The sequence below is a fragment of the Astatotilapia calliptera genome, chromosome 22 (genome assembly GCF_964374335.1).
Source record: "Astatotilapia calliptera chromosome 22, fAstCal68.1, whole genome shotgun sequence".
Taxonomy (NCBI): domain Eukaryota; kingdom Metazoa; phylum Chordata; class Actinopteri; order Cichliformes; family Cichlidae; genus Astatotilapia; species Astatotilapia calliptera.
In genome coordinates this window covers 27293340-27305370 of record NC_137442.1, presented here as the reverse complement: position 1 = coordinate 27305370, position 12031 = coordinate 27293340, and the positions used below count along the sequence as shown (strand labels likewise).

Here is a 12031-nt window from a genome sequence, read left to right as displayed (position 1 = left end):
AGTTCAGGAATGGATGAGGAGTACAACAATGACTTTGAGATGGTGACTTGGTGTCGGGGTACCCCAAATCACAAGCCAACTAAGCATCTGTGGGATATGCAGGACAAAAAAGACCAATCCACAGAGATCCCATCTCACAACTTACAGGACTTAAAAACAAAGATCTTGCAAACATCTTGGTGCAGATACCACAGCACACCTTCAGGGGTCTAGTGGAGTCCATGTCTCGACAGGTCAGGGCTGTTTTAGTATAAAATGGGGACCAACAAAACATTGGGCAGGTTATCAGAGTGCTATGCCTGATCAGTGTATAAAGAGTTTAGGTTTTACATGGGCTCTATGTAGGAACACATCTTAGCAAATAGACACAACATCCTGAAAAAATTACTTTGCTTTTAAGACCATAATATTGCTCACAGGTAATCCTGTGTGTTCTAAATAATAACTTTTATCCACATGGGCCACATTTCTTTCTCTTTTGGGCCACATGCTGGAAGGCTTTATTATTGCCCTAATGCCTCAGGGTATGGCCCTTCTCATTGCTCGCCTGTTAGACAATACTTTTAAGCTAGTGAATGGTCGTATTTGTCTATATAGCTATTTGTCTGTATCACGTCACTTTTCCTTTTTTCCAGACATGATCATGCTTAATGAAGAGAAATATGGAGTCTAGATATTCTGGAAATGACCAATAACGATTAATGGGATTAGTTTTAGGGAAAGAATACGGCCCTGATATGCCGAGCCTAATTGAAAACCATGTGAATATCACAGATAGATTTCATATACACAGTGATCTGTGTTTCCTATTACATTCACAGTGATTTTCTTTCTATTTGTGGTTATTCTGTCATATTTAAGACAAACATTAAGGCAAAGAATAAAATATGTCAACAGTTTAATATTAACCAACAGGCCACAAATGCTTATCAATATTTTATTTTTAATTATTGTTTTTTTTTTTAACTATTCACTTGTAGACAATGATCAAATCCCCTCCCTTGTTCTGAATTTAAAACACAACACATTTCTACGGTTCAATCTGCACGTGAGCAGCCATCACTCTGACATACACACAGCCTTGTGCACACATTTGCAGAGCAAGAATGGGGGTGGGGGCATGCATGCTGAAACCACTACTAGATAGCCTGCAGACTCCCAGAGAGGGAAACAGCTGAGATGGTTGTTATGTAACTCACAGTTACATAAAAGTTATCGCTACAGTTAAACACGTCCTATAGATTTAAAGCCATGGTAACAACAGGCAGACTGTATCGTCTTGCATGCAGTATTTACAAAAAGGGCTTTTGGGCTCTCTGTAAAGTAGCATTTGATTACTCTGAGATTTGAATCATCAGCTGCACTTTAGTCCTAAACAGCTACCCGCCAACAGTTAAACATCACTGGGATACATCTACCTGCAGCTGCACTTGCCTTACCATGCCCCAGAGGCACATTATACCTACCAGGCTTCCTGTCCACAATTAAAGCATTACCATTTTCAGATCAGCTAATGATTGGATCTCATCGTTTCTGTGACGGGAGGGAAAGAGGGGAGGAGGCAGGCTGGTGGTGCAGCACACTGTGTTTGTCTGGACTTAAAAAATGGGTCAGGCTTCCAGCTCCAGCCACAACACACACCAGCATGGCTGACTGCTTTTGAAAAGAAGGTTCCACTACTCCTACAACTAAAGAGGAATGCTTCCTGTGGATCAGCTGCTGGTGACACAGTGGCTGCCCAGTAGGAGATAATGCAACCCCCCCATCATGCAACCGCTTGTCTTCTGTTTCATCACAAGGCTTTGAAATGTCCATGTAGACATGGACAGTTTCTCTTCTTGTAAGCATATACCAGTATATTGAATCTTTCATGTACTTCTATATTAACATAGATTTTTTTTTGTTTTAATGAAAACTCATCAGAAAATTTCAAATGAGTAATCAAGTCTCCTAATTCAAAGCAATGACCTGATTACAAAAACAGATTTTTTTTCAGGCCCCAGTCTTAGCCACAAGGCTGAATGTATGAAAAGATAATCACAAACACACACACAAACAAAGTCTCGCCTCCCCAAGTGAGACCAAATCCTCTACCACACACACACACACACACACACACACACACACACACACACACACACACACACACACACACACACACACACACACACACACACACACACACACACACACTTTGGCTGGTGCTGCCTCTGGACAGTGCTGACAGACAGCCCTTCTGTGCCTCCCCTTGCCCTCCCCATCTCAATGTGTGTCTGTGTCTCACTCACCCGTCTTTGTCCTGCGAAGCACCAGAGATCCAGTTAGAGAGGGAGACTGATGCTGGCAGGCTGTGAACGCCATCTGCTCCTCCGCAGCCACACTCAGCTGACTGGGATTGAATACAGAGGACACTAAAGGCTCCTATTGATCCTATTGATCCTATTGATAGCTGAAAACTACGACAGACTGACTGTCATCTATCATGAGAACAAAAGAGCCAACAGCAAAGTCAGATTCAAAATATAGTTTGATATAAAGCATGCAGGGTCAGGGCTGTGATTTTTGAATCTAACATGCTAGCTAACATTCCACTTTGAGGTTTTGTCACATGTGGTGGAAAAGGTCTGCTGTGCATGTCTTTCAGTCGGATATCAGTTTGGTGCTCAGTCTGCCATCAGACTGTGCAAAACCAAACTGTTTGTGTGTCAGCTTACATTGCTGTCATGACTATTTCTCACTGCTACCTCTGACATTGTTTAAGAAACAGTAGAAGAAGCACAACCTGGGCCCTTTTCTCTTATATCATGCAAAATGAAATATTTGATTTGATCAGATTTCATTTATAATACTGTTCTGCACCCCAATATAAGCCTAGTAACTGTGGATCTGGAGAAAAAAAGCCAGTTGGCATAGCTTAAGTTTTCAAATGATGAGGAGACTGATAATACTTTCACACTAAAGCCAGCAGACAGTTAACTTAAACAAAGCCTTTGTCACACAGACTGACTAATAACCACCTGACAACAACTTACAACTACCAGTCCCTTGGGAAAAATGAGCAGTCCATGACCAATTGTGAAAGGTTTTCTTCATATATGAAGGGAAATCAAACTTCATTTTGGCTTTACTTGGGTTATCTTTGTCTAATATTAACATTCTGAAACACTGAAGTGTGATAAACATAAAAAAAAGAGTAATCAGAAAGAGGCAAACTCTTTTCACAGCATAAGATCCTAAATCCCAAAAGGTTGATTCTGTTCATCTGGACGTAGCATTTTCAGTGGGAGAAACATTTCGTCACTCATCCAAGTGACTTCTTCAGTGTTAGCTGACTGCAGGCTTCCCCAGTCTTATAAACAGTACATTTGCACAATGACTGAAGAAGTCACTTGGATGACTGGCGAAATGTTTCTCCCACTGAAAATGCTACGTCCAGATGAACAGAATCAACCTTTACTGACTCGGATGATTGAGCATGCATCAAGACAAAGATAGATCTATGTGATGATAATAATGTGCATGCATGTGTGTGTCTTTATTTGTTTGTTTTTTCAGGAAAGTTCTAAAGAAGTTCTAAAAGTCACCCACACAGCTTCATCAGCTGTCATTTGCACAGATCATGCTCCAACAGTGGATATAGTACTCAAAGGCACCTTTCCTCTCTAATTGTTGTCATGGTCTGTGGTTTTGGACTCTGGATTTTGTGGTTTTTGAACTCTGAAATCTGCTTTATTATTTAGCATTCTCTGTTATTGACTAGAATCCAAGTTTTGATATTTCGCATTCTTAGTTTATAGCTGTTAGTGTTTTTCTTTATGTTTGTGGTTGCATCCATTTCTTTGTCCTCTTTAGTTCATCTTAATTTGCATTCTTATTTCTGCTGATGTTTAAAGTTATGTTTGAATCTTAATGTTTTAGTTTATTTCAAGCCTTCCCAGTATCCCTTCTTGGCTTGTCAAATCTTCAGTTTTGTTAGTGTTAAGTTTCTTCCCGTTTAATTTGATAGTCATTTGTCTTATGTGCCTTCTGTTTAATTATTTTCCCTAACCTACTGTGAACTGAGCCACTTCTGAGGACTCATGAGTAATTCTGTTTTACTTCAGTGAAGCCATCCTGCCTGCTAGTGATTCTACTAATTTGTTAGTGACACTGGATCTGCGTTTATCCATCCAATTAGTATAACTAGGCACTGGTCAGAAGCCCGGTGGAGGAAAGAGTATTTCATGTGGATATAGGCTGAATTCTAGCTGATACATTTCACTGAAAGCAGCTTCAAAACCAACCTAAATCACTGCCCCAAATCAGAAGATGAAATGGAATACACGTGACAGCAATAAAAATAGATTAAACTGTAGGCCCTGTGGTTACAAATATTTCAGCAAAGCATCACTGTGACTGAAAAAACACTGATCTGCTCCTGCTGTCATCAGAATAACACAGAGCTAAAAATAGCTTAAAATCAAATAGTCTGAGAATGGTCGATAGAAGCCGAATTCAGCAGTAGCTCCTGGAATTTACATAATGCCTCACAGTGGTTTTATTGAAAAAAAAAACCCAGTGCCACATGAGAGAAAAAGATTCCGAGGTAGGACTTCAAAGCTACTGTTTATCACTAGATTGGATCTAATAAATAAATTAGATGGAAATATGCAGCACATGAGGCATTTTAACTGCTGAAAACAACATATTGGTATTTAATTGCATTAAAAGTGATTGACCATTTTAACCCAGTTTAGGGGCAACAATACAGAAGCATGAAGGGTTTAAACACGTAGAACTACTCAGTACGGCGACCCCTTGTAAATAAGCAAGCAGCTAAAACAGTCTTTTTAATGGCTGTGTTTGCTGACCCCACTAGTATGTATCAGCAGAAAAGACTGAATTCTGACACACTGGTCTGAAAAGATTCTTCAGTTCAAACATAGCAGGACAGGACAACCGACGCCCTTTTGTTCCTCAGAGAAATCTACAGAATCAAGTGTAAGATAACATTCATCAGAGGGATTGATGGTCAGAATGAGAGCTTATGTAGGATGGATGCTCGCTGTCTGAAGCTGCATTATTACCCTTGACTGTAGGTGAACTGGTGTCATAATGCAAGAACGGCTGGACTTACAAGGCAGACTTAACAGGGAGCATCTTAAGTTAAGTTAATTTTATGGTAGAAAAGTGATTAGATAAGAGAGTGGATGGGGGAATTAGAACGGCTTCAATGCTGAATGGGTCACAGAAACTCTGTCAGAGAGAATGAAAATGAATTTATTGTCCAGGAAGTGAATATAGCAGGTTGGTAAGTTAATTGAATCAGATTGAATCTTACTTGCAGAGAGGCAGAGTATGGAATAAGTACTGAGTCAGCAGGTGGGTATCCTCGGGTTGCAGGAGGTGAGCGGGCAGACAGGCTGAGTGTGGGTCGCAGATGTTCGGAGGACCAGGTATCGATGAGGAAGAACAAAACCAGATTGCAAGTTAGTTGATTCTTCTTCCAATAAGGCTCTCAGGTGAAAGATGAGAATGGTCTGGCCAAGAAGTATAGCAGCATCTGTCCTTATACCTGTACCCTGTTGATTCAATTGCCAACAGCTGAAGAATGGTTAACCCACACTGAGTAGCTGTGCCCTAAGGAGGGGACCAGAGACAAGCCAATCTCTCAACTCCACCTCAGAAAGAAAAATAATAAAAATTAGAGAGAAGTGGAAAATAAATAACAATGCAGAGGCATGTCAACCAAGACAGCCCCACAACATCCAGAGCCTTCAGGAACTCAGGGCAAACCTCTTCCAACCCAGGGTCCTTACCACTAAGGAGTTGTTTAACTGCCTCAGTGACCTCATCCCGGACGAGTTGACAAGTTGACCCCCTCATCCCCAGACTCTGCTTCCCCTACAGAAGACGTGCCAGTGGGATTAAGGAGGTTCTCAACGTATTCCTTCCACTTTCCATTTCTATTCATTCTTTAGTAAAGTTTGCAAACCCAAAGAAATGCTGGATTTCATTGCTGCTGGTGGGAGTGGTCATTCCACAACAGCTTTCCATCTTTACTGGACCACTCTCCAAGATGTAATAAGCTAATGAAGGAACCATGGAGCTTTCACATAAAATCCCTTTTCAAGGAGTCTCAGGAGGATCTTTTGAATGTTCCTGGTGTTGAGAAAGTGATTTGAGAAGATTAATATGTTATACAAATAGACAAAAAAAAAGAAAAAGAAAAAAGAAGTTGAAGATATCTGAACATTATATTAGCCAGAGCTTGGCAAACTGCTGGAGCAAAATAACCAACCAGAGTGTTAAAAGCAGTTTTCCATTCATCACTCTCAGATGTGGACCAGATCATATGGATTTGAGACCTAGTTTGGAAAAGATGGTGGTGCTGTGTATACTTTAAAGGCAGGTATTATGATTTGGATAGTCGATGGTCTTAATGTCTTATCTTTCTTCTGTATGCTCCTCTGATGTTAACTCTGTGTGGCACTCTTTCAGGTAGAACCAGATCATCCTGACTCAAAAGCTCTTCCTTCTTAGACAGGGCTTCTTGTACTGCAGCTGACCCAGTGGGGTCCAAATTATGACCAGAGTGTTCTGTCATTGTGTGTGATGTGTGAGGCTGGACCCACAAAGCAGACACAACAAGGTCTGCTTTTAATGGAGGTCTGCCAGAGGAGAGAATGAGAATTAATTGACCGTTCATTAAGAAAATAGAACAGGTTGATGTGATAACTGAACAAGAGTGTTGATGAGGAGGAAAAACAAAACAGCTTGGGTTGTTATCATACTGCAAGTAAGTAGATTATTGTGCCAGCAAATTCCAAACAGGGCTTTCAGATGTACAGCAACAACACCAGTCTGGCAGAGAACTGTAGCACCACCTGTTCTCCATATACTAGTAGCCTGATGATTCAGTGCAGTCAACAAGGAGGAAGGGCTGGGCCACACTAAGAAGCTCCGCCCTCAGGAACAGACCAGAGACAAGCCCACGCCTAAGCTTGAGAATGTGTGAAAGACAGTGAAGAAAAGAGAGAGCGGGGGACAACCCACCAAGTTCTGATGAATCATAACAACTGGTCCAACGATGATATTAGTCATATTAAATTAAATTTTTTTTTTTTTAAAAGTAGAAGAATGAAAAAAATGTCAGGTATCTGTGACGTCTACGTTATGGAGTTCTGTAGTTTTCTAGGCTTATACCAGCATACATTTACTACCATGTGTTAGTAACCTGTGGATATTGTTAGATGGAGTGCTAACATAAAGTCTTTAGTTTGCAGGTATTTGATGAATGAAGGGGGCAAGGGTGGTGTTTATTCTCACAGTCCAAATTGTGATTTAAAAGTTAACAAACAGTAGTCAAGTGGAGTGGTGGCTTTTTATTTAGTTTTTTAAAATTGTTTTCAAATGTACTGTTTTTATATGTATGGGCAGGGTCATAATTACGTTTAATATAGACCTGTGTAGTGGACAAATGTAGAGCCTATGATGTAGCATGTGCAAGTGGCCATTGCTGTTGCCAGTATTTGTACACATACATAGTGTGTCTGTGTGGTTGTGCAGTTATGCTGCCAAAACACTAGTTGACGGTCTCTATTTAAGTTGATCTGTTCTCTTCTGATCAATTTGAAAAATGGTTGCAGAATAAGTACCTGGAAACTGGTAAGGGGGGAATGGTGGTACACAGTGAGTCAATTAGTTATTGCTGGCTGCATAGACATGATGCGTAGTTACATTTCTCAGGAAGTGCATTTCAGATTACACTGAAATTCACAGGGTATTGAATGGGTTAGCAAATAATGACTAGAAGAAGAAAGACAACTAAATCTCTACTATATATGTTTCAGGGCTGGTACAAACTGTGTTTCTCCATATAGGTTTTCCAGAAACATTACATGTATCAAAATGTGTATATTTGGTTGAATGAATACCTGATTTTATGTTTTTGTTTTGTTTTCCAAACAAAAACACTAGCACTTCCCACAAATGTATGTTAAACCACAACTAGCTTCCAAAATCAATTTGACCCCCCACCCCTCAAAAAAAAGCAAACAAACTGAAAACAAATACAAAAAACCCCTTTAGACATGAATTACTCTGTTAGGTGAAAAGCAAACTTTTTAAAAAAAAATTATTTTATTTTGAGAGCGAGAGAGGAACGGGCTTTTAATTTACATTCAGCAGGCTATCGTATTTAAATAAATGGGTGGAGCCATGGTGAAAATCACTATTAGGGGAATGATCCTGTAAATATTGGTATTATATATGTTTCGAGTACACTACTATGGACTGTTGCTTCACATGGTTAGTTTAATGAAGCAAAAATGTGCATTAAATTGTTATATATTTAGCGATAACATAACTGTAACACAATGTCTACTGTCAGCCATAAAAAACTACAATCGCCAGAAGCACCCAGGAGAGCGGGGTAAGCCAATGAGTGGCCAGCAAACGGCGTGACGGCACTTGCTTTGGTCCATTTATGTGCGCGCTTGGTAAGCTCGCGCAGAGGGCTCGCGGTAAATTCTGTGAGAGCAGAGCAGAGCACAGCATCCGGAGGTTGTCGAAGGTGGGTGTGACTGACAGCATCTCTATAACCGAGAAAGTCCACAGGATTTATTTTTGTCGTCTGTAAGTAGGAATATGTCTGAATTTTAAACGTTATGAGGAGATGAGGGCAAAACGAGGTTAATCCTTGAGTGGAGTTGGTAATTTTTCGACAGTATGTTCAATTTTCTTTCAACGTTTTTCGTTGTTTGTCGCTTATGTTAAGGCAGCACGTGAGAAACTAACGTGACAAGCGGGGTTTTTTGTGGATGTTTTCGCCCTCGTGGGCATTTGCATTCATTTTGTAACATTTCAGGGACAAAATGAGACAAACGCCTATTGTTGTTGCTCTTTTTGTCTGCTGCTTGGCGGGTTGTTAGCCTATTGTATGGTAGGCGACACTGGCACAGTTGGCACCGACAGCGATGAGGGTGGACTTCGAAGACTTCTTTTTTTTAATGTTCGTGAAACTTGTGGGCTGCAGAGACATTTACGAATTCCTTATTCACCGATTTATGCCGCCTGTGAGAAAATCTTTATTCGAGATTTTTCTTTTTTTTTTTCGTGGCAGTGACCTGCCTTCGGCTCCTCTTTGTTTGCAGCTGCTCGTCACTGTGCTGCCAAAAGCGCCTTTGTTTGAGGGTGCTTGTTAAAGCTTTGAGCTAATGACACCAGCAGCCTCACAGAAACAAGAAATTTACATGAATTATGGTAATGTCATTGGCAGAATAGCACATTTGTGCTCATTCAGTGAGAAGTTCTATAAAATGGCAAAAGTGGGTGTCACAATGGATACCAAGGTGTGGGCTTTTTAAATTAAACCTCACTCAGATTAGATTGTGTCCAAGTAGGTTTTTTTTTTTGGTTTTTTTTTTTTTTCTCATGCTGCTTTCTAACGCCACACTTAGCTAGCTGATAGCCTTTTTGAATTATTAGGGGAGGGGTCTTTTCATTGAATAAGCCCAGCTGAATTTGGTCATGGTTCATCATTCACTCATCATTACGACTTGACTAAATGGAATGACAGATGTTTCTTACATTTAAGAGGAATTACTTTTTTATTTTTTTCCCCTGCAATTTTATTAGACAAGATGCCTGTTCAGTCGGCTGTTGTGTTACGTGTGTAGATGTGTGTCTGTGTTCCCCTCCCGCTGCTCCAACACATGGTGCAAGGAACAGGTGCTCCCTGATGATCATTTCCTCCCAGATATGCTCATCGCTCACTATTCTCATTTTTCTTGGTGCATATTTGCCTTCTAGCACAGGCCGAGTCCAGGCCCTGTCTGCACTCCCCCACTGCCTGCCGTTACCCAGCCCGATCACAGCCTTTTGTTTCAGCTAACTGTGACTTGTGTCATTAACAGCCCTCACTGATGGGCAGGCTATTGAAAAGCCCTCCTCATTCCTGAAGTGGCTCGATTGCTGGTGGCTTAATCAGAATGTCACTGCTTCCTCATATCTGGAGATAAACAATGGTGCGTGTACAACATGACCGCCCTGAATGCCAGTACCATTTTTTTCCCTTATTTTTTCTTTATGTGTGTGTGGATTGATGGGCGGTGGTTGCTTGCAGTTTTGCGTGTTGCCACAGGGCGTCGCCAGTGAGACCGGTTTTAATCTTGGATGATTTCTGTGATAATGGTGTAAATCATCCACTAGACGTCAGTAATTTTAAAATCATCTGCTAACATGACTCTGATGTTTCCCTCCTTTAGTTAAATTGACCTGAAGCAGTCTCTAAAGATGGCATCCGCTGAAGGTGAACTACGTCTTACACTTTAATGCACTATATTATTTCTTAATTATTATTTTTTTCACTGTACCTTGAAGTATTTAAACATCTTTTTAAATTTATTTTTTTCCTTGGATGAGTTCAGATATCCAGGTTAAGGAGCTCGACAAGCGGGCTTCCGGTCAGGCTTTTGAGGTCATCCTGGCTACTCCTGCCCCTGATGCCAAGGGTGACTTTCCACTGTCTCCTCCCAAGAAGAAGGATGTCTCACTGGAGGAGATTCAGAGGAAGCTGGACGCTGCAGAGGAGAGACGCAAGGTAAAAAGATGACATATTTTGCATGGGTTGGGATAATTAAAATCTGGTGGGCTATTTCAAGCATCTTATGTATTTTTAACCTTCCTTTCCCAGAACCATGAAGCTGAGGTTCTGAAGCACTTAGCTGAGAAGCGTGAGCATGAAAAAGAAGTGCAACAGAAAGCCATGGAGGAGAACAACAACTTCAGCAAGATGGCAGAGGAGAAGCTCAACCAGAAGATGGAGGCTAACAAAGAGAACCGCACAGCAATTATGGCAGCGATGAATGAGAAATTCAAAGAGAAGGTCAGTAATTTCTTTTGACTGTATGGACATGATGTAGTACTATTAAGATGTTAATCTTGTACTGTTTAACAGGACAAGAAGTTGGAAGAGGTGCGAAAGAACAAGGAGACCAAAGACCCCAACTCGGAAGAAGGCACTTCGGAAGACTGAAGGTTACAAACGGGGGATTGTATAGGGTTTTTTACGTATCCAAAGATTGATTTATTTTTTGTTCAGTCAGTATTTTTGTTGTGTTCACTGCCCACCTTTTTGAAGTAAATACAAGTTTCACTTTGTGAAGATATCAATTCTTCTGCTAAGTGTATTTGCGCTGGTTTTACATGTGGATCATCCTGCCCTCCCCCTCTTGTCTAATTCATCTGATTATGTAGCTTGTCAGTGCAGCTTCTGCCCTTTTTGAAAATTAGCAGTGTGTAACATACCCTTTTTGAGGAAGCATGTTTCTATGCATAGGTCTTTATTCCTACAGATTTCATAGTGCGTTTTGAAAATGTCCCTGTGAACCACACCTGTTCTCGGCACTTACTGTGTATTTAAAAAAAAGAAAAATTAAAAAAAAAAAAAATCTCAAAGTAGCACAAGGTTTGATTTTTGGCATCGGCTGTTATACATACAAGTGTTTAGCGCAGCTTTGCTACCCAGATTCTGCTTGTTTGCTCCTGCAAATCATGTTTCGTGCTGCTGCAGATTCTTTGCTTTTGTAAAAACACGGGGTTGTCCTCAAAGCACATGACTTCTTGCTGTATAGCTGTGAATTAACATGCCAGATATGGAGATGGATGTCATCTTGAACATTACTGATTAGGGTTCTACACATGGAATGCAGAAGAGCAATACACACTTTGGCATCTCAATAGATACAGTGACTAGTTGACTTGAACTGTTGTACTAAAACAAATAAAAATGGAACAAAGCACTCTTGCTGTTGAAACATTTTTGTCCTCTTCTCTGTTGTTTGACCTGCTGTGGGAAGTGGGTACAATATATGCACAATGAAACCCAGAAGATAACTATTGAGGCCAGCTCAGGCACTGGTGACCTGTCCAGGATTTACCTGCCTCTCGCCTTATGGTAGCAGGGATAGGCACCCTGATAAGGAAAAGCGGAGGAGAGTAGATGGATGTTTTGAGGCCTTAAATCAATGAAAGTACACGAAGCTTTAGC

General features: G+C 40.7%; 1 protein-coding gene and 1 long non-coding RNA gene across 7 annotated transcripts in view; both read left to right on the top strand.

Moving 5' to 3' along the window:
- The window catches only part of LOC145423557 (uncharacterized), a 482209-nt gene that overhangs the window by 118503 nt on the left and 351675 nt on the right, over window positions 1–12031 (top strand). The gene's annotated exons all lie outside the window — the stretch shown is intronic.
- LOC113015119 (stathmin-like) lies at window positions 8403–11783 on the top strand. 6 transcript variants are annotated; one of them, XM_080296208.1, is made up of 6 exons: window positions 8479–8554; window positions 9897–10007; window positions 10248–10291; window positions 10410–10582; window positions 10676–10867; window positions 10940–11783. In XM_080296208.1, the coding sequence occupies exons 3-6, from the start codon at window positions 10276–10278 to the stop codon at window positions 11015–11017; spliced, it is 459 nt and encodes a 152-aa protein (XP_080152334.1). In that variant the 5' UTR covers window positions 8479–8554; window positions 9897–10007; window positions 10248–10275; the 3' UTR covers window positions 11018–11783. The 6 variants fall into 6 exon arrangements, with proteins under 6 accessions (XP_026012840.1, XP_026012841.1, XP_080152334.1 ...); XM_080296209.1 differs by having other exon boundaries at window positions 8498–8616; XM_080296210.1 differs by lacking the exon at window positions 8479–8554 and adding an exon at window positions 8567–8707.